This window comes from Geotrypetes seraphini, chromosome 7 (assembly GCF_902459505.1).
Source record: "Geotrypetes seraphini chromosome 7, aGeoSer1.1, whole genome shotgun sequence".
NCBI lineage: Eukaryota > Metazoa > Chordata > Amphibia > Gymnophiona > Dermophiidae > Geotrypetes > Geotrypetes seraphini.
The window spans coordinates 43,241,530-43,263,509 of NC_047090.1; the positions used below are offsets into that span (position 1 = coordinate 43,241,530).

The 21,980-nt window shown below is 44.9% G+C and overlaps 1 protein-coding gene across 1 annotated transcript in view; it reads right to left on the reverse strand.

Annotated features, from left to right (window-relative positions):
• Positions 1–21,980, reverse strand: part of KDM5A (lysine demethylase 5A) — a 374,123-nt gene that overhangs the window by 142,500 nt on the left and 209,643 nt on the right. Inside the window, 2 exon segments of the mRNA XM_033952792.1 lie at positions 7,893–8,074; positions 19,585–19,779. Coding sequence (XP_033808683.1) covers positions 7,893–8,074; positions 19,585–19,779 — 377 coding nt within the window.

Genomic DNA, 21,980 nt, shown 5'->3' on the forward strand with positions numbered 1-21,980 from the left:
TTAGGGTGGGTACGCAGAACAACCTTGTCATGGTGAAAAACAGTGAACGGTGGGTCGGCAACCAGTGCATGCAGTTCGCTAACCCTCCTGGCAGAGGTGATGGCAATTAGGAAAAGCACCTTCCAGGTAAGGAGCCTGAGCGAAGTTGTGGCAAGAGGCTCAAATGGAGGTTTCATGAGTGCTGAGAGAACCACATTCAGGTCCCAGACGACAGGCGGAGGCTTGAGAGGCGGTTTGATATTGAAGAGCCCTCTCATAAATCTGGAAACCAGAGGATGAGCCGTGAGGGGTTTTCCGAGAATAGGCTCATGAAACGCAGTGATGGCACTGAGGTGGACTCTGATGGAGGTAGTTTTGAGGCCAGCATTGGACAGCGAGAGCAAATATTCCAATACAGGTTCCACCGCTAAGGAGGTGGGTTCCTGATGATGCCGGAGACACCACGAGGAGAATCTGGTCCATTTCTGATGGTAACATTGGAGGGTGGCCGGTTTCCTGGAGGCGTCCAAGATGAGGCGGACCGGCTGAGATAGATTCTCTGGAGAGGTCAGCCCGAGAGAAACCAAGCTGTCAGGTGGAGCGAAGACAGATTGGGATGCAGTAGAGACTGATGCCGCTGCGTAAGTAGAGTAGGAAACACAGGAAGAGGAATGGGCTCCCTGGAGCTGAGTTGGAGCAGGAGGGAGAACCAGTGTTGGCGAGGCCACCGAGGGGCGATGAGAATCATGGTGGCGTTGTCTTTGCGGAGTTTGGACAAGGTCCGCAACATCAGAGGAAGTGGAGGGAAGGCATACAGGAACCGATCCCTCCAATCGAGCAGAAATGCATCCGGGGCCAGACGGTGAGGAGAGAAGAGTCTGGAACAGAAGAGGGGCAGTTGATGATTGTGAGGTGCTGCAAAGAGGTCCACCTGCGGAGTGCCCCATCGAGCAAAGATGGAGAGCAGAGTTGGAGGGTCCAACGTCCACTCGTGAGGTTGAAGGATGCGGCTGAGATTGTCGGCCAGGGAGTTCTGTTCGCCCTGGATATAGACCGCCCTGAGAAAGAGATTGCGGTCCGTGGCCCAGGTCCAGATGCGCAGAGCCTCCAAACAAAGGGGGCGAGATCCGGTGCCGCCTTGCTTGTTTATGTAGTACATGGCGACTTGATTGTCTGTGCACAGGAGGAGGACTTGAGGACAGAGGAGATGTTGGAAAGCCTTGAGGGCGTAGAACATGGCTCTGAGTTCCAGGAAATTGATGTGATGACGACGCTCCTGTGGGGTCCAAAGTCCCTGGGTGCGTAGATCTCCTAGGTGAGCTCCCCACGCATAGGGGGACGCATCCGTGGTGATGATCATAGAGTGAGGGGGTAGATGAAAAAGTAGACCCCTGGAAAGATTTGAGGAGTTCAACCACCATTGGAGAGATTGCTGAAGAGATGATGTCACAGAGATGGGATGAGAAAGAAGATCGGTAGTCTGTGACCATTGGTTGGCGAGAGTCCACTGAGGCGTGCGAAGGTGGAGACGTGCCAGAGGAAGGACATGCACCGTCGAGGCCATGTGACCCAGGAGGACCATCATCTGTCGGGCAGGAATGGAGGGATGCATGAGCACCTGACGACAGAGGTGGAGCAGGGTCCGCTGACGATCGGAGGGGAGAAAAGCCCTCATTAGTGTGGTGTCCAGAACTGCTCCAATGAATTGAAGTCGCTGGGTGGGAAGCAGATGCGACTTGGGGTAGTTGATCTCGAACCCCAGGAGGTGGAGGAGAGAGATGGTGTGATGAGTAGCCTGTAGCACAAGTTGAGATGAAGGTGCTTTCACCAACCAATCGTCCAAGTAGGGGAACACCTGGAGGTTGTGAGACCTGAGGAAGGCCGCTACCACTATAAGGCACTTGGTAAAGACCCTGGGTGAGGAAGCGAGGCCGAACGGTAGCACCTTGTATTGATAGTGGTGGTGCAGCAACTGGAACCGCAGGTAGCGGCGAGAATTCTGATTGATGGAGATGTGAGTGTAGGCCTCTTTGAGGTCCAGGGAACATAGCCAGTCGTGTTGAGAGAGAAGAGGGTAGAGCGTGGCAAGGGAGAGCATTCTGAACTTCTCCTTGACCAGACACTTGTTGAGGTCCCTGAGATCGAGAATGGGACGGAGGTCTCCCGTCTTTTTGGGTACCAGGAAGTAGCGGGAGTAGAATCCCTGACCCCTTTGGTCTGGAGGTACTTCTTCGATGGCATTGAGAAGGAGGAGGGATTGAACCTCCCTCAGGAGGAGGGGGGTTTGAGATGAGTGTGAAGCAGACTCTACGGGAGGGTTGTCCGGTGGAAGAGTCTGGAAGTTGAGAGAGTAGCCGTGGCGGATGATGTTGAGGACCCACTGGTCCGATGTGATGACCTCCCAACGGCTGGAGAATATGGTGAGACGACCTCCGATTGGTTGTGGAAGAGGTAGCGAGGGTGGATGACTGGCTATGCCCTGGAGAGAAGAGTCAAAAGGGCTGGGATTGCTTAGCAGGCTGAAGAGGCTTGGAGGGTTGAGTGGCCTGAGAACGAGCCTGAGCATGGTGCTGCTGTTGACGGGGCCGCCGAGGTTGTTGAGGAGGCGGATTAAGTGGCCTGGCTGAGAACCTGCGCTGATAAGATGACTGAGGTCGATAAGGTCGGGCAGGCGGAGCCTTCTTTTTTGGTTTGATCAGGGTGTCCCACCTTGTTTCATGGGCGGAGAGTTTCTGGGTGGTGGAATCCAGTGACTCTCCAAAAAGTTCATCCCCGAGACAGGGGGCATTGGCTAGACGATCCTGGTGGTTGATGTCCAGGTCGGAGACTCTCAGCCAGGCCAAGCGGCGCATGGCTACGGCCATGGCAGAGGCACGGGAGGTGAGCTCGAATGAGTCGTATATCGAGCGGACCATAAACTTGCGCAACTGAAGAAGGCCAGAGATGTGCTGCTGGAACAGTGGGACCTTGCGCTCCGGCAGGTACTTTTGGAGGGCAGACAGCTGTTGGACCAAATGTTTCATATAGAAAGAAAAATGGAAGGAGTAGTTGTTCGCCCTGTTGGCCAGCATGGCATTCTGGTAGAGCCTCTTGCCAAACTTGTCCATGGTCTTACCCTCTCTGCCAGGAGGGGTAGAGGCATAGACACTGGAGCCCTGAGTCTTTTTCAAGGTGGATTCCACAAGAAGGGACTCATGGGGCAATTGAGACTTGTCGAACCCTGGGATAGGGATGACTCGATAGAGGTTGTCCAGTTTACGGGGGGCCCCCGGTACCGTAAGGGGATTCTCCCAGTTTTTGTAAAAAGTCTCCCGTAGGATGTCATGCACGGGAAGCTTGAGGAACTCTTTAGGAGGTTGTTCGAAATCTAAAGCCTCCAGGAAGGCTTGGACTTCTTTGAGTCAGATTCTAAAGGAAGGGACAGGGCTGCAGACATCTCCCTCAGAAATTTAGAAAATGAGGACTGCTCCGGTTTGGAGGTGGCATCGGGTGCCGACGGGTCCTCATCAGATGAGGAGGGATCCTCCTCGGTACCGAGAGGGGATTCCTCCCATAAGTCAGGGTCTCGGACCTCTGGTGCATGTCGAGACACCGGGGTGGAAGGTGCGGTATGGCGGGTCTTGGATAAAGATTTCCCAGAACGCACCGAAACGGTACCAGGAGAGGAAGACCGGCGTCGATCCCGGTCCCGGGAAGAATGACGCACTGCTTGGTGCCGAGGAGGATCCGATGTGGTATGGGAGTGAACCACTGGATGGGTATGAAGCTGCTCAGCCGAAAGAATCGGCATGGAGGTGTTGATCGGTACCGAAGGGGTGGATACCGGGGGTTCGGTACGGGGCTCGGGCCGGTCTGGTACCGGAAGGAGCGGTGCCAGGATAGTGGGCAACAGGTGCTCGAGTTGTTGCTGTAACTGTTCCTGGAGTTGAACCTTTAAGATGGCCGAGATACGGTCATCTAGGGGTGGCATCGGAACCGCTTTCTTTTTCTTCGGTTCCTTAGATGCCGCTCCACGCCCCGGCGATGAGGAGGCCGATGACGAGGCACTCACCGAGATCGGGGCGGAGCGTTTGCGGGACCGGTGCGATGCCGGCAAGGTCGGCGTCACCACCGTAGTTGGAGGGCGCTCGAGGGAAGAGGAAGGCTTCTTAGCCGGCTTACCTGGCGCCAGAGACGCCGATGTGGGGTCGGGTGGTGTCGAAGTAGACGGTGCCGATTTCTGTGGTACCGCTGTCGATGTCGAGGAGTCCATCGCCGACCCGGTGCCGAAGAGAAGAGTTTGTTGAATTCTTCGGTTTTTAAGGGTTCTCTTTTGAAGAGTGGCACAGCGGGTGCAGGCGTCCGCCCGATGCTCCGGACCCAAACACTGCAAACACCAATTGTGTGGGTCAGTGAGGGAGATCGGGCGTGCACACCGCTGGCACTTTTTAAAACCGACCTGCGGGGGCATGAAGGGGAAAACAGCCTCCGCAAAATCGAACCCCGAGGCCTGTATAATGGCAACAGGCCCCGCCGGGGCAAAATCGAAAAAAGGGGAAAAAAACAACGTTTTTTTTTTTTTTTTTTACAAAGCAAAGGAAAAAGAAACCCGAAGGCAAAAGAAGAAAAAATAGGGAAAAAAGCGCGAGCGGGAAGGCAAAAAAGTGGTTTCAACGGCCGTTGAAAAAACACACGCGTCTTCTTCGCTTCGCGGAAACGAAGAAACTGGGGACCACGCACTCCTCCGTCGGGCGGGAAGGCACTCGCGCACGCGCGGTGCGGCCAACTAGAAACTTCTAGTTAAAAAGGTCCGTACCGAGGGCTCCGTCGGTGACGTCACCCATGTGTTAAGAATATGCTGCCTGCTTGTCCTGGGATAAAGAACTTTACAGCCTTGCAGTATATAAACTGTTATTATTTGCCCAACTCAAGGGAGTTCCCTCCTTGATCTGTAGTGCAGCCTTGCAGGAGTGCTACTATAGGGTACTATATCATGCGTATCTAATGCCTAAACAATATTTCTTCTGTGGAGGAGCTCCCACTATGATGTGTCCTAAATGCGGAATGGGGGAAGGTATTTTTGGGCATATGTTTTGGGAGTGCAGTTTCATTCAATCGTATTGGAGGGACATACTGCATTATATGTGTATTGTGCTACTTCTTGCCCTGACTGGTACCTCAGAGCAATTGGTGTTGGATCTTCCTGAGGCCTTTGGTGGGGCACGCCAACTTTTATGTAGGAAACTCAGTTTGGTGGCTAGAAAAGGCATTATGAAATGTTGGATCTCTGGCGAACCACCTGGGTTTTGGCTTTGGCGTGCAGATGTGCATCAATTGGCCTGTTGGGAAGCCAGAGTTGCAAAGGTTCTCGGAAAGGGGTGCAGAGATTATTGCACACTTGGGATCCGTACCTTCGGCAGTTGCATCCCAAGGGCTGCAGTCTTATTCTGAATGAATTGTGGTGAGGGTGTGAGGACAGCCGGGTGTGGTGGGGTTCTAGGGGAGTTTGGGGGTTGGGGGCATGATACGGGTGGGTGACCCGGGGGTGAAGTAGGGTTGCGGGTGTTGGTATTAGTATGATTTCTTTCCCAGTTACAATTTGTTGTATTGTAGGATGGGATATGTTTCAGATTCTTTTGTTCATTGGGTGGGGTTGGGGGGAGGGCTGCTTTTGAGGATGGGTGTGCAGGGTTGTTCTGGTGGTTGAGGGGGCTGATTCTTGATCCTGTTATTATTGTAGGGGTTGGGGATTATCAGAACACAGATTCCCAGTCCGTCTTGGTTTTGTTGGGCTTGTAGGTACTGGGCTATTCCTTCTAGTTCAGAAGTAGATGGTGGAAGGGGGGAAACAGGGGAGGGATTGGGGAATATGTTTGGTGATGTAACTACTGTACTTGTATTCTGTTTTTGATATAACTTCAATAAAATTGTTTCAACACTATATAATTGTCTATTACAGAATCCTTTGATCAGATCTGAACTCTGCTAAGATTTAAACTAGAAAAAACATTGCCCTGGTAATTTGTATAATTGTCATATGTATCTCTGTAATCTAGATCCAAGGAAACAGCCACGGTGTTTTATTGTATTATTATTTTTTGTTTGATTTTTTTTTAAATTAAAGAAGCTGCTTTAGACATACTTTTCCTTGGTCGCACATGGGTACAACAGGATAATAAAGCTTCTATAGCATAACTAGATTAACTACAATTTTTTTTTTTTTTTTTTTAAAGAAACTATGGTATATGGCTTTTTAAGTAAGCTATGTATGAGATGAAGATGATTTTCTGCTGAAGAAGTTAGATTTTTCTCAAGTGTTAGGTATAAGTCTTGAGCTTTGGTACTAATGAGGGGATTATTATGTTAGAATTACTACGACATTAATTTTGATTATCGTATTTTTCAGCCCATAAGACGCTCTTTTTCCCCCAAAAAAAGTGGGTGGAAATGAAGGTACGTCTTATGGAGCGAACTACCCCCCCCCCCCCCAAGTGTCTTGCGTTTCCTATTCTTGGGCTTTGTTATGATAGTAACGGCAGCACGCACCCCTCAGCTTTTACACTAGCAGGTTCTGGGACCGATTCAAGTCACTGAACGTGAAACGCTGCTGCTGTCAGCGCTCTAGAGTGGGAGAATTGGCTTGGAACAGGGGTGTCCAATGTCGGTCCTCGAGGGCCGCAGTCCAGTCGGGTTTTCAGGATTTCCCCAATGAATATGCATGAGATCTATTTGCATGCACTGCTTTCAATGCATATTCATTGGGGAAATCCTGAAAACCCGACTGGACTGCGGCCCTCGAGGACCGACATTGGACACCCCTGGCTTGGAAGGTACATGAGAGCTCACGATTGGGAGAGGGAGAGTTAGAGAAGAACCTAGGGACTGACGAAGATCACTTTTAAAGGAGAGAGCTAGCCCGACACTCTCCCCCCGACAGTTGCTTGACTGGAATTAAGAATTGCTTTCAAACTGTCTTCCCCTCTTGACACATCTAAAAACTTTCCCGCCCCTACGTGCATACATGCACACTCACCAGTGGTAAGCAGCAAAGAGGCGTTTGTGTCTCTCTACATTCCTAAGCACCAATAAGCAGGAAGGAAGCATTTTTCTCTCTGTTCCCGCAGCCTATGGGGGAATTAGGCGGTGGCTTAGGACATGTTTATATGCATAACCCAAATCTGCCACCACCACCACCGCTTGCTTTCTAGTGTACATGCTCTCTCAGTTGCTTCCTTCCTTTGAGAACTTTGCAACTCCCATGCAGCTCAACCAATGAGAGGATGTGAGCGTGAGGGAGCGCCTGTGCTGGCTGCTGGTTTAGCATCGCCTGTTAGTATATCAGACCTTGGGGGTTGGACTCGTTCCTGTTATTATCCCAGTAGGACACTGGTGATGGTCTTTTGGGATGGGGACAGGTTTTTAATCCAGTCAACATTTGTCTTGGCTCTTTTTTTCCCCCCCTCCTTTATTGCTAAAGCTGTGGCAACCAATTTGGGACTCGCAGGGTGAGAGTAGGGACTGCCTTCCACTTAGACCTGCCCTGTACCTTTCCTGGCCTACTACTAGACCACCAGATGAGGTACAGGGTGGGGGGGGGGGGCAGGGAGAGGAGCTGGCTTTATAGCCTGGTAGGGCAGGGAGGGAAGGGGGATGGGTGCAGAGCCTGGTATAATCATACAATTTGGTTCAGAATGTTTTTTTTCTTGTTTTCCTACTCTAATCTAAAGTGCGTCTTATGGTCAGTTGCGTCTTATGGAGCGAAAAATACAGTATGTTGTATGGTTTTATTATGATTTTGTTTCATATGATTAATTATAAATATGTATTGTGATGGATTTGATTAAATATTTCTTCTAACTCATGTAGGTATTTTATTAGTTCCATGTGTATTATAGTCTAAAAGATAAATGTGGGAGACAAGCCCATTCACCTACCTGAGGCACTTATTCTGCATAGGACAGGAGCACAGGTCCACAGGATGGTACAGACAAACAAGCCTGTCTGGATTGCATGAGCAAGTGAGAGCAGACAAAAAGCAGGTGGTTCTACAGGCTGCACATTGCCGTTCATCATCAGGCACTAATTCAAAGACTTCCTCTTCTGATATCAGCACTCCCTGAAATATTGGCAAAAATCACCAACAGAAGATTAGTTTAAGATGCATTGGAAAAGTTAGTGTCAATTCAGCCTATCCTTCACATCCTACTTTTCTTTCATACCTCCCTTCAAATTATCCAGGATAGAACCAGGCTGCTGGCGCTAATGATTAGAAAGGAGTTAAGAGCAGCTTTTAAAGTAAGACTGGGGGGAAAGCTGACTGTGACCCAGGAGCAGATGGTTTGGTGTGGAGTATCCTTGAAAGATACTGTTGAATCAGAACATTTAGGGAGTTCCAATAGAGAGGTATCAATAATGATGAAAGAAAGCCAAGAGTAAAGATGTTGTTATCCCTGTCATCTTCTCAGCACCCTGTAGATACAAAGAAAACCCCCCCACAATTTGAAGTGTCTATACAAATGCTAGAAGTCTAAAAAATAAAGTAAAAGAGTTAGAGTATATAGCACTGAATGATGAGGTAGATATACCGTATTTTCGCATAGATAACGCGCACCCGTGTAAAACGCACACACGGGTATAGCGCGTGGGAAACACACATTTATGTAAATAAATTTTTATATATCGCGCTCACGGGTATACCGCGCATGCCGCCCCGACTCTCCTCTGGCTGCCCCGACTCTCCTTTCACCCGCCCCGACTTTCCGTTCGCTGCCCCGACTTTCCGTTCGCTGCCCCGACTCTCCTCTGGCTGCCCCGACTCTCCTTTCACCCGCCCCGACTTTCCGTTCGCTGCCCCGACTCTCCGTTCGCTGCCCCGACTCTCCTCTGGCTGCCCCCCCCCTTGAAGTCCTGTCCCCCCTTGAAGGTCTGCCTGTCCCCCCTTGAAGTCCTATCCCCATCCTGAAAGCCTGATGTCCCCCCCAACGCCCGATTCATCATCCGGAAGGACCGCTCGCACTCCCACCTGAAGAACCGCTCGCACCCCCACAGCCTCCCCCCCTCCCCCATGGAGAAGCTGTCTACCTTGTTTTCGGATGCCAGTGAGCCCAGCTGCTTCCTCTGCCGGCGGTCCCGCCCCTTCTCTGAGCCCTGCGCTACGCTGCTTCCTCTTCCGGCGGTCCCGCCCTTTCTCTGACGTCCCTCTGATGGGAGGGAAGAATGGAGGGTCAGCAGGGGTTTGGCTGCACAGCTGGGGCAGTAGCTCAAGGGTTCTGCTGCACAAGGGATGGGAGCTAGGGAAGAATGGAAGCTGGGCAAGGGTGTGTGCTGTGTGTCTCTTGTTCTTTCCCCCGAAGATGCTTGTGAGAAAGTAGTGTGTGTTTCTTTGGAGCAGTGTGGTGTGCTGTGTGACTCTTGTTCTTCTCCCCCGAGGACGCTTATGAGCGAAACGGGACACGCCCGTTGGGATTTCAGCATGGGTGAGAGGATTTCTGCTACCACAATGGAGGAAAAACTACCCCTGAGATTAGTGTTTGTGAACTGTGTGAAAAGCAGCATGATCAAGTTGCAGTGGGCGTGTCTGCAGCACTGGAGAAAGGCGTTTAACAGTTACTGGGAGCAGCATCTAGCACAAGGGTGCCCACACTTTTTTGGCTTGCGAGCTACTTTTAAAATGACAAAGTCAAAATGATCTACCAACAATAAAATAAAATAAAACAAAAACCCAAAGCACACTGTTCGCAGAGAAAATGTCAATTATCATTTATATTTGGGGGTTTTCAAAGAGGTCAAAGCAGATGACTTTAAAATATGCAATTTCACCTCAGTAAAAACTATACGAAAATTGACTAATATACCCCTCCCTTTTCACTAAACCGCGATAGCGGTTTTTAGCACAGGGAGCTATGCTGAATGCCCCAAACTGCTCTCGATGCTCATAGGCTCCTGCGCTAAAATCCGCTACTGTGGTTTAGTAAAAGGGGACCATAGTGCAAAATATAGACAGCAGATATAAATTCTCAAAACGGACACATTTTGATCACTAAATTGAAAATAAAATCATTTTTCCTACCTTTGTTGTCTGGTGATTTCATGAGTCTCTGGGTACAGATAGAGGTTTACCTTACAGGACATTGAGCGAATAGGGTATGGACATTTTAGGTTAGGTAGGGAAAACTTTAAGGTCATGGATCTGGAGGGCCGCCGCGGGAGCGGACTGCCGGGCACGATGGACCCCTGGTCTGACCTGACAGAGGCAATGCTTATGTTCTTATGACTGTGCATCCAATATTTCTTCCCTTTTTTCTGCCTCCTGCATGCTTCGTCTCTCCAGACCTCATTCCATTCCCCAACCAACATCTCTGTCCTTCCATGAGTCCAACATTTTCTTCCACTCTCCCTGCCCCTTTCCCTTCTTTCTTTCTTTCATTCATTCATTCTCTGTCTGTCTTTGTCTCCCTGCCCCCTTTCTTATTTTCTTTCTTTCTCTCTGTCTTTCTTTGTGTCTCCCTGCCCTCTTTCTTATTTTTTTTCTCTCTCTGTCTTTCTTTGTGTCTCCCTGCCCTCTTTCGTATTTTCTTTCTCTCTCTCTCTGTCTTTCTTTCTGTCTCCCTGCCCCTCCTTTCTTTCTGTCTCCCTGTTCTGCCTTCCTGTCTTTTCTGTCTCACTGTTCTGCCTCCCTGTCTTTCTGTCTCACTGTTCTGCCTCCCTGTCTTTCTGTCTCACTGTTCTGCCTTCCTGTCTTTCTGTCTCCCCAAGCCACTGCCGGGGCTGTCATCTGGGAACAGGCCCCCAAGCCACCGCCAACTTCTGAGAACACTGCCGACTTCTGGGCCCCCAAGCCACCGCAAACGCCGCCGTTGCCGAGTTCTTCGTTTTCCAACACTGCAACAGGCCAGCAGCCTTCTCCCTAACGTCAATTCTGACGTTGGAGAGGAAGTTCCGGGCCAGCCAGGCAGCAATTGGCTGGCCCAGAACTTCCTCTCCGACGTCAGAATTGATGTCGGGGAGAACGCTTCTGCAGGGAGAGCTTGGGCCGGGGGTGGGGGACGTAGGGGAGAGGAAGGCTGATCGGCCTGGTAGATCACGAAGGCAACGCGAGTCTATCACGGAGCCCGGGATGGGCTCCGATCGACTCACATTGCCTTCGAGATCTACCGGTCAATCGCGATCGACATATTGGGCACCCGTGGTCTAGCAGTTAAGTGGGGGGGGGGGGGGGGGGGTTTCAATCTTTTGCTATGATTTTTGTATTTTGGACTTTTTTTTTTTTTTTAAATTACTGTGTAAGATATTTTGATTTTTTTTTTTGATTTTTTTCTTTAATGAAAGCCTACCGATCGAATTGAATTGCACAGAACTGCCAGTTGTATCTGGGCTGGGGCTGCTGCTTGGGACAGGACACTGTTTTTTGAAACTGTTTAGCTACTGATGATTCTGTGCTTTATGGGAAGATTAACATCAATCGTGGGGGATATATCAGTGACTTCATAGTTCCCATGCATGTTGGATACTAAAGAGATTTGGATTTTGCACCAGAAATATTGCATTCCTTTATCAAGTCCAGGAGTTTGTGAGGATTGACTGTTTACAATATTGATGTATGGAGTTTTTTCTGACCTATAATTAGTGCGCACCCTCTTAACTACATTAGCTTGTCCTTTTTAGGAGGTGCGCTGTGAACACTGAGGTCTTTTTCTCCACATTATTGAGTTTGTGTTGGCAGGATCATTTCCACGTCTCCTGAAGAAAGTAGTATGTGCTTCTTTGATATTGATTTCAACAACCCCAACATTGACAGGATGTTACAGATGGAGTGCTAGGGAGATAAAATTCCTAGACGTCATAAATGACTGCTTCTTGAAGCAACTGATCCAGGAACATACAAGAAGGGGAGCTATTTTGTTCCTTAGTGGTATGCAGGACATAGTACAGGAGGTAGCTGTGTTGGGTCCACTGGGAAACAGTGATCATAACATGATCAAATTTGAGCTGATAAAGTAACGTCGCTAAAGAGATCTACTGTAGTGGCATTTAATTTTCACAAGGGTGACTACAATAAAATGAAGAAAATGGTTAAAAAGAAGCTTTGGGGTGTACATGCAGTGTTTAAATAAAGAATTACAAAAAAAAAAAAAAAAAAAAATTAAAAATACCATTGTGGAAGCCCAGATCAGACGTATTCCACTTATTAAAAAAGGTGGAAACGAGAGCAGGCATGGTTAAAAGGTGAAGTGAAAAAGGCTATTACAGCTAAGAAAATATCCTTTAAAGAATGGAAAAAGGATCCCAATGAAGAAAATAAGAATTGACATAAGCACTGGAAATTTAGATGTAAAGCTAAACAAGAATATGAAGAAAAACTTGGCAAAGAGGCAGAAACTCAAAGTAATAATATTTTAGGTACATAAAAAGCAGAAAACCTGTGCGGGAATCTGTGAGACCACTGGATAATGTCTTTATGGAAGATGATGTAAGAAATCTTCCTGAACTGAAAATGGTTTTCAAGAGTGATGAGGTAGAGAAATTGAAAAAAATCTCAGTGAACCTGAAGACGTACTAAGCCAAATCGACAAGTTAAAGAGTGATAAATCACCTGGTATACATCCCAGGCTCCTTAATGCGCTCCTTTGTGCGCTACTGCAGTGCGTTTGGGAAAATTTTGCCACTTTTTTGTGCAAACTCTTAATAAATCCTTTTTTAGGCAAAACCTTATTTTTTTGCTCATTTTTATTTCTGTTCCCAAATAACCAATTAACTAATATTTTTCTGAAACACACCATAATTCCTACTTTAACTTCTACCTACTACTTTCCTACTATGGATAATTTTTCCTCGCCTATTCCAGTTATTTGGGGACACAGGCCAATTAAATCAGACAATAATCTAGCTTTTTTACATCCTCCTGAACGTTCAAATATTACACTATTCCCCAATCAGATAGTTTCCTCTACACTAATTTCATCATCCCCAGACCAAAAAACAATACAACTTAATATAGGTCTGATTAACATCCGTTCTATTAAAACTAAATATCACTTAATTAAAGACCTTATTACTCAACGCTCTCTTGATATATTATGTCTAACTGAAACATGGCTTTCTGAAGGCGAAGAAGCCTATCTTTCTTTTGCCTGTCCCCAGGGATTCTCGTTCTTTTACAACCATCATCGCCATAAACGAGGAGGGGGATTAGCAACAATTTTTCGAGAACCTCTATTGTTACACAATGACAACTCTCCAGCAAATTCTTCTATTGAAGTTTTACAGTTTTCATTACTAACTAAACCAAAAACTGACGTACTTTTAGTATATATACCACCCCCTAATAACTCTGAAAATTTTACTCAACTTCAATCCCTACTTTTTGACTTTGGTTCCTCCACTTTAAATCCATTAATTCTGGGTGACTTCAACATATATTTTGATGTCCCCAACAACAGCTATACTAAAACTATTCTTTCTTATATAAATCAATTAGATTTATTTCCTTTACTAACAATGCCAACCCATCAAGCAGGCCACATAATCGATATGGCCCTAATAACTTCTTCTGCAATAAACAATTTTTCTGTAAATTGTTGCTTACCGGTTCCATGGTCAGACCACTTTTTAATTTCAATAACACATACTATTTCACCTAATATATCACACATTAAGCCGCAATCGATTAATTTTAGAAACTTCAATGATCTTTCTTCAGATTTAATTAGTTCTACCTTTAAATTCGACTTCTCTGAATCTAAAACTCGTCCTTTGGATGATCTACTCAATCAATGGAACATATCCATAATATCAGTATTAGATAAACTTGCACCACTAAAATCTAAATTTATTTCCGCTCGCAAAATCTTGAACCCATGGTTCACAACTGAACTTGCCCTTATCAAAAAGCAATTAAGATCACTAGAACGTAAATGGAGGAAAGAAAAAACTCAAGTTAACTCTCAAACATTCAAAGAGCATTCCAGATTCTATAAATTAAAAATAAACCAAGCAAAAAAGAAATTCTACTCAGACAAAATTTTGAAAGCTAAAAATTCCTCAGCTCTCTATGCTATACTAAATTCAATAACATCTCTAAATAAACGACAAACTGAAGCTGCTAACCCCTTACCAACTGCTCAGGAACTTGCAGACCACTTTATTGAAAAAATTAACAAAATCAGAAATACTTTTACAGTGAATCAATATGTAACAGCTGTTCATGAACAAATTGTTCCAGAGTCATTAAATTCAAAATGTTCAAAATTTAAAATACCAAGCCTCAAAGAAATTGAATCCATTTTCAAATCCATTAATATTAAGGGCTCTAAAGCTGATTTAATTCCTCCATTTATCCTCAAACATCACTTTGAAATTTTTGGTCCTTTTATCCATACGTTAATTAATGAAAGCCTGTGTCAAAACATCGTGCCAATGGCCTGGAAGAAATCAATCATTCGTCCTATTATTAAAGATAAAAAAATCAGTTCAGAAGATCCATCTAACTTCAGACCAATAGCAAACATTCCTTTCCTAGCAAAGCTGACGGAAAAGGTAGTCTTTAATCAAATTTCAGAATTTGTTGAAAAAAACCAATGTTCTACACCCGAATTAAACCGGTTTCAGACATCACCATAGTACTGAACATTCTTTGATTGGTATGACCACCTCTATACAATATTTTCTAGATCACCATCAATCGGTTCTGTTAATTTCTATTGATCTTTCTTCAGCCTTTGATACGATCGACCACCAACTTCTACTTAATAGACTTCAATCTATTGGTATTACAGACCAAGTTCTCTCCTGGTTTGTATCATACTTTACAGATCTTTAATGACTCAATATCTAAACCCTCACAGACCACATATGGTGTTCCTCAAGAGTCTATTCTTTCCCCTCTGTTATTTAATATCTTTCTTGCCCCACTGATGACCCTATGCCAATCTGTAGGTTTCCATGGCTTTGCCTATGCTGATGATATCCAGCTTTTACATCTATCGGATGCTAATAATCATTCCGACATCATAGCGATCAATGAGAAACTTGATCAAGTTTACCATTGGTTGGACTCTAACAGATTGGCACTTAATATTAATAAAACTAATGTGATGCTTTTTCCATGGAAAGATAGTTCTACTCTCATCGCTCCTATTTCTATAAAAAATGTCCCTCTGCAATTAGTTAGCAATATAAAAATTTTAGGGGTGATCTTTGATCACAAACTGAATTTCCATGATCACATTAGTAACATTATTAAAACTACCTTTTATAGGCTACGTAAAATTTGTTCACCTTCAAAATTTCTATGTGCAAAATCCCTTAATATTCTTATTCACTCCTTGGTGATCTCTAAAATTGATTATTGTAACGTTCTTTTTAAGGGAATCTCTCGGAAAGAAATAAAGCGTCTACAGATCATTCAAAATGCTTCCATTAAACTTATAACAAAAACTAGGAAGTTTGATCATGTAACCCCCCTTCTAAAGAATGCGCACTGGCTTCCTCTTACCTACCGGATAACATACAAATTATGTATACTCACTTTCAAATCCCTCTTTAATAAAACTTCAGCATTCATTTATAAACTATTAATACCTTATTCTCCAAATAGAACACTGAGATCCAATGAACAGAATCTATTAACAATTCCATCTCTTAAGGTAATTAATACAAGACGGCAATTTATTTTTCTGTTACCGCACCTCAAACTTGGAACTCCCTTCCCATTTACGTAAGGGAAGAGCACAATCTGGAGAAATTCAAAAGTAATTTAAAAACTTTTCTCTTTAGAGATGCCTTTGATAATTAACTAAGCAGTTCGCAGGTTGAATTAATTTTTTCTACTGTATCATACTAAGGCTTTTATTTGCTTCCCTTTTTGTATTTTCCTTGATTGTCCTACTTTTCTATAATGATTATGTATTTCACCTCCCTCCTTTCCTTGTGTTTATGAGTTTGTTAAGTTAGTCTATCTATCCCTCAGGACGTTATATATAGTATTGTATTATATTGTCTCCCAAATATTGTAATTTTAATATGTTCATCGCTTAGAAATACGAATAAGTGATTAATCAAAAAAACTATTAAACTTGAAACTTAAACTTGAAACTGCTGATCTGTTGTTCTTGATTTGTAACCTGTTGCTAAAATAATCCGTAGTATCTGAAGTTTAGAGGGTGGCCAATGTTATACTGATTTTTAAACAGGGTTCCAGGGGAGACTGGGTGAGGTTTCAATATGGGTGTCCTTCGATTCATTTGCATAAGGCTGGGCAACCTAGGGCATCCATTTCATGCCTACATTGTAGGCGAATGAAAACCAGGTCTACTTTTGGGCTTCAGATAGACCTAAGTTCTATGGATGGAACTTAGGCACAGTTTGGACATCTTTAATGTGATCTGCTAAATAGCTTTCTGGGTTTTTATTTTTGCTTTATTAAGCTCAAAATACACAGCAGCTTCCACTAATGTCTTTCTTCCTCGCATCTGCTATGATAGTTTAGGGATCTGCTAAGCTATGATCTTATCAGGTATTTTCACTTTTACATGGCTAGGATCACTAAGCTCTCATGGTAGGAACCCCCAAACTAAAAGGAAGTGTCTGTGGCTCAATAGGTAAAAGTCCTGTGCTCATCTTCCAGAGGTCATGGGTTCAAATCCCAGCACATATTGTAATTGTGGCATTCTACCTTGCAGCATTGTGCACACCTCCATTTGTAATGAAGTAGAAGCCATGCTAAGGTCTGTATATGTTTTTTTCCAGTTTTTAAGCTTTTGCAAATGAAGTTATGCATGCAATCTATATATCTTTTCATGTGCTTTCAGTAATGAGCTGATTGGAGCACTGTTTAGTCAGAAAAAGGTAGGTTTTTTTTAGCAAGAAACCTAAAGCTGTGATTTTTTTATATGTTCTGCTTCAGTTAATGGATGTTTTCCTCTAATTAGCAAACATTGCTGTTTGTCCACAAAAATAGAAGGTTTTTCATACAATATATCTGTTTTGATGTGCCCTGTTTATGTGGTGCCTTGTTAAATGTATTTTGAGCTTAATAAAGCAAAAATAAAAAACCAGAGAGCTATTCAACAGATCGCATTAAGGATGTCCAAACTGTGTCTAAGTTCCGTCCATAGAACTCACGTCTATCTGAAGCCCAAACTACGCTCAAAAGTAGACCTCTTAAAATGCCTATAGGACCTAGTTTTACAATTGCTATGCAACTTGCTAGCTCATTAGGTAGCACACTGATTAAACCTACAGCCTAATATTGCTGCTTCGAATCTCAGGCGCTCTCTCTGATGGAAGAGAAATAAATGAAAGCATTAAACAGATCGAACTCCCAGTATCACAATTATAATGAAAAACACAATAAAATTGCTATTCTAATAACATCATAATAATAAAATATTATAACATTAAGGACATTGTTTGGACATCTAACTCTCGCCTAAAACCCGATTCTCTAAAGGACGTCTCAAATTTTTGACGTATAAACACTGCTGAGCGTCACTGAGCACGAGTTTACAAAGAACCTATCTTGGATGTCCAAATTGCGCCTAACTTTAGATGCACTTTGCAGAATCAGGGTCTAATCATAGAATTTGGAGGGGATAAGTGCAAATCCCTACCATGCTTCAGTAAAAGAACCCTTATTGCATTAGATACAAAAAAATAAGCAAATAAATGCCAGCACTAGCATAGGCTTATTCTACAAGTTCTTAACAGGTTAATTAATGATCTAAAGGCTCCCGGAGCAAAAGCTAAAATGCCAAATGTTCTTTTAGGCTTTAAATTTTGTTTCAGTCAAGAACAACTGGTAAACCATTAATACATCAGTTTACTAGTTTATTACTGGAAAGAGGCTTTATCCCCAGTCTTACCTCCCCCCCCCCAACCAATATCTCTATACATAAACAGACACACAAAATGTCTCCTATCACATGACAAAACCAAATAAGCCACCCTTAAAATCACACAAATATTTCTTAATACTGATATAGCATGAGGACACTGGCTTACTTCTCATTGATTTAGCACTCAGCACTACTCTGATGCTGGCCAAAAATTCAAATTTTAAGGACATCAACACACAATACCAGAGCAATCTTGAGCATCAGGCTAGAAGGCAGTAAAGATGCCACCTCAGAATCTTTCTTGGGGTGGTTTCACTAGGGGACTACTCGCATATCTTTTGAACTATAGCAGCTTATGTACTAATTAAACAGCTATGCACTGCATATATGTTATACCTAGTATGAATTTTATATATAGTGTCTCTCTCTTGTTGTTAATTTATAACAACAGCAGTAAATTTAACAACTAAAACTTGTGCTAAAACATGTGCTATAATTTTTAGCACTTTGTTTAATATGCTTTTTTCCACTTAACCCAACCCCCAATGATAGACAGCTCACAAATTAAACCAGTCTGAACTTCAGAAAGTGGACATACTCATACCTTTTGGGATACGCACACAGAACCTACAAGGTAACAAAAACTGCAATACCTCAAAGACTTTAAAGGCTAAGACTAGCACTGAACTAGGTTTTGGAACTTAGACCTTGACTCCTTTCTGCAGGCTGGATTGACCTTAATGGCCTGGGAGAGAGTCTGAAGCTATTAATAAATAGGAGCCAGTTCTTTGGGTGCCAATATTGAGCAAGTGCCTTCATTTGTTCATGGAGGAGTAATTTGTACAGTAGAATCTCAGTTATCTGGCAACCATGGGAATTGGTGTATGCTGGATAACTATAGTTTCTGGTTGCTTGAGAGTTACAGTAAAAATAAGCTTGATCCCCCCCCACCACTTGTAGGTCCAGTATCTGTTCTTCCTTCTTTCTCTTTCCCGACTCCCTCTCCTCCTTTCCTGAAGCAGTAAAGCCAGTCCTGACAACCCTCCCTCCCTCCATTCCTGAAGCAGTAGAGCCGGTCCTGACAACCCCCTTCCTTCCTCCGTTCCCGAATCAGCAGAGCACCCCGACAAACCACCCACCCCCCTCACTTACCATCCGAAGCTGTAGAGACAGCTGGCGAGCAGAGGAAGCACCAGTAAGCAGGCAGCTTCTGGCCAGCCCAGGCAGGATCTTTCCTCTGCCACATCAGAAGTGATACGGCAGAGAAAAGGTCCTTTTGGGGCTGGCCTAAAGCAACCTGTTTACCAGCACTTCCTCTGCTTGCCGGCTGCCGCTACAGCTTCGGGTGAGTGAGGGAAGAAAGGGGAGTTGTCAGGACTGGCTGCTTGCTGCTTCGGAAGCTGGAGGGAGGGAGATTTGTGGCTGCTACTGATGCTTCTGGGGTTGAAGGGAGGGGGTGGGGGGAGTTGTTGGGTCAGGAGCACCACTTTGGATGTTTTCTGAGGAGTGTGGGAGACAATTTTTTTTCTTTTTTGGCCGACAATGTTTTTGCCAGTTATTTGAGAGTGCCGGTTAATTGAATAACAGTTAACAGATTCTACTGTATTGTGTTTGGCATTACTTACATAACAAAAACTTACCCTCCCCTCTCTAGACTTCAAACATTAAATATCTCAGCTTCTAAAAGGAAGAATTCCATTCAAGACATTGCAGTCCCTAATTGCAAAAGGCCCTGAGACTCTGAAATCAGTCCATTTACTATGAGATGACAAGATGTACGGATTATACTTACAAGTCGTGTAACGGATTCTCTGAGTCGTGTCTCGTCTTCTATCATAAGAGCCATTTCCTTACAGACCACAGCTGAAAGACCCACATCAAGAGACTCTGGGTCTGATGCCATCTTGAAGATAAGTTCTTCATGGGAAAAGACACAGTGACGCCGAAGCCGACGATAATGGCTCACACAGTGTCGCCCAATGGGCAGCTAAAACAAGGAAGATAAAAATCATGCGACTAAAAACCTGGAATTACTCCATCACTCTTGGCTTTGGATTTCCTTTCTATCTGTGAAAGCATTCATTCAGGTTTTTAGAGGCAAGGAATACTAGAAAGGAGCCAATCTGACAACATATTCTAAGTGCTATAAGAACTAGCAGCACTATTCTTAAGATACAGGCTTGCAGTCATTTTATTTTTTTATTCATTTTCAACAAACATATCACAAGATTATACTTGTTATAGCAACATGGCAGTATTAATTTTCCAGAGGAAAAGAGGTTTGCAGTGCACAAAACGCTCAAATTCATTTGAAAATACTTGTGTTAAGTTGATGCAATACATACACTAGATCAGCGGTCTCAAACACGCGGCCCGCATGTGGCTCTCCAGATTTTATTTGTGGCCCACGGTCTGGAGGCCATCATTCTCTTCCTTTTGGAGCAGCAGCCGGCTCGTTCGCTCAAAGCCACGGGTTGGCGGCTCCTTGCGCTATCCAATCCTGCATCGGAAGACTCTCTGATGTCACAACATCAGAGAGGCTTCAGACGCAGGCGCGGATCTCGCAAGGAGCCGCCACCCGCGGCTTTGAACGAACGAGCCGGCCAGACACGCTGCTGCTCCAGTGGCGTACCAAGGGGGGGGGGGAGCGGTCCACTGTTCTCTTCCCTGCAGGGCCGACCAACTCTGGCGGCCCGACGTCAATTCTGACGTCGAGAGGACGTTCTGGCTAGCCAATCGCTGCCTGGCTGCCCGGAACGTCCTTTCCGACGTTAGAATTGACATCGGGCAGCGAGAGTTGGTCGGCCCCGTGCAGAAGAGAAGCAGGGAGATGGCCTGTTCCCAATAGCGGCAGCAGCAGCAGCCTATTCCACGGCGGCGGGGGCATAGGGGAGGGCAGGAAGGAAGAAAGAAAGAAAGAAGGTGGGGTGGGGACAGGGAGCCAGAAAAAAATGCAAAAAATGGGGCACGGAGGAAGGAAGAAAGAAGGAGGGGTGACAGGGAACCAGAAACAAAGCAAAAAATGGGGCACGGAATCAGAGAAAGAAAGAAAAAGTTGGGGGGGGGGAATGAGGTCTGGAGGAGAGGAAGCATACAGGAGGCTGAAAGAAGGGAAGAAGTATTGGATGGACAGACAGAAGAATAAAGTGCAACCAGAGACTGATGAAATTACCAAACAAAGGTAGGAAAATGATTTTATTTTCAATTTAGTGATTGAAAATGTGCCAGTTTTGAGAAAGAAAAGATATTGAACTTTAAATGTGAGTGCTGCAGAAAAAAATAGAGTACTTGGAGGGCCGCAGAAAAAATAGTTAATATCTTATTAAAGAAATGACAATTTTGCATGAGGTAAAACTCTTTATAGTTTATATATCTTTCCTTTTAACTGTTAAAGGAAAGTTTTATAAACTATAAAGAGTTTTACCTCATGCAAAATTGTCATTTCTTTAATAAGGCATTAACTATTTTTTTCTGCAGCCCTCCATGTACCTACAAATCCAAAATGTGGCCCCGCAAAGGGTTTGAGTTTGAGACCACTGCACTAGATATTCATGTCAACACTGAGTGCACTTCTGACCCTCATAGTTTTGCACAAAGAGCCTTTCAAATGAACAGAGTGAGAAAAAAATGCAAACTACGCCATTTTCATTAGATTGTGCCAACAAGTACCATATATACTCGAATATAAGTCGAGACCCCCATTTTTCCCACAAAAAAGGAGGAAAAATGGTTGTCTTGAATATAAGGCAGGGGCTTAATATTCAAGTACCTGACAGGATCTGCACCCAGTATCCCCTCCCTCACGCCCTCCCCTGCCAGGCTCTACACCCAGCCATCTTCCCTTCCTTACCAGGCTCTGAACCCAGACTCCCTCACTCCCTGCCAGGCTCTGCACCCAGCCCTATTCCCTTCCTGCCCTACCAGGCTTTGTATCTTATCCCCATTACTCCTTGCCAGGCTCTATACCCAGCCCCCCTCACTCCATGCCAGGCTTTGCACCCTGGCTCACCTTCCTACCTCTGGTGGTCTAGTGGTAGGCCAGGATGCCTCCTGTCTACTGCCCCGGCCGACTAACTTTTTTTTTAACACCCCCCCCCCCCCCCCGCGCATGCACTTACCTGCCATTTTTAATCCCTGGTAGTCCAGCAATATACGGGATATGAGTGATCTTTCCGCACCCTGCCCTGT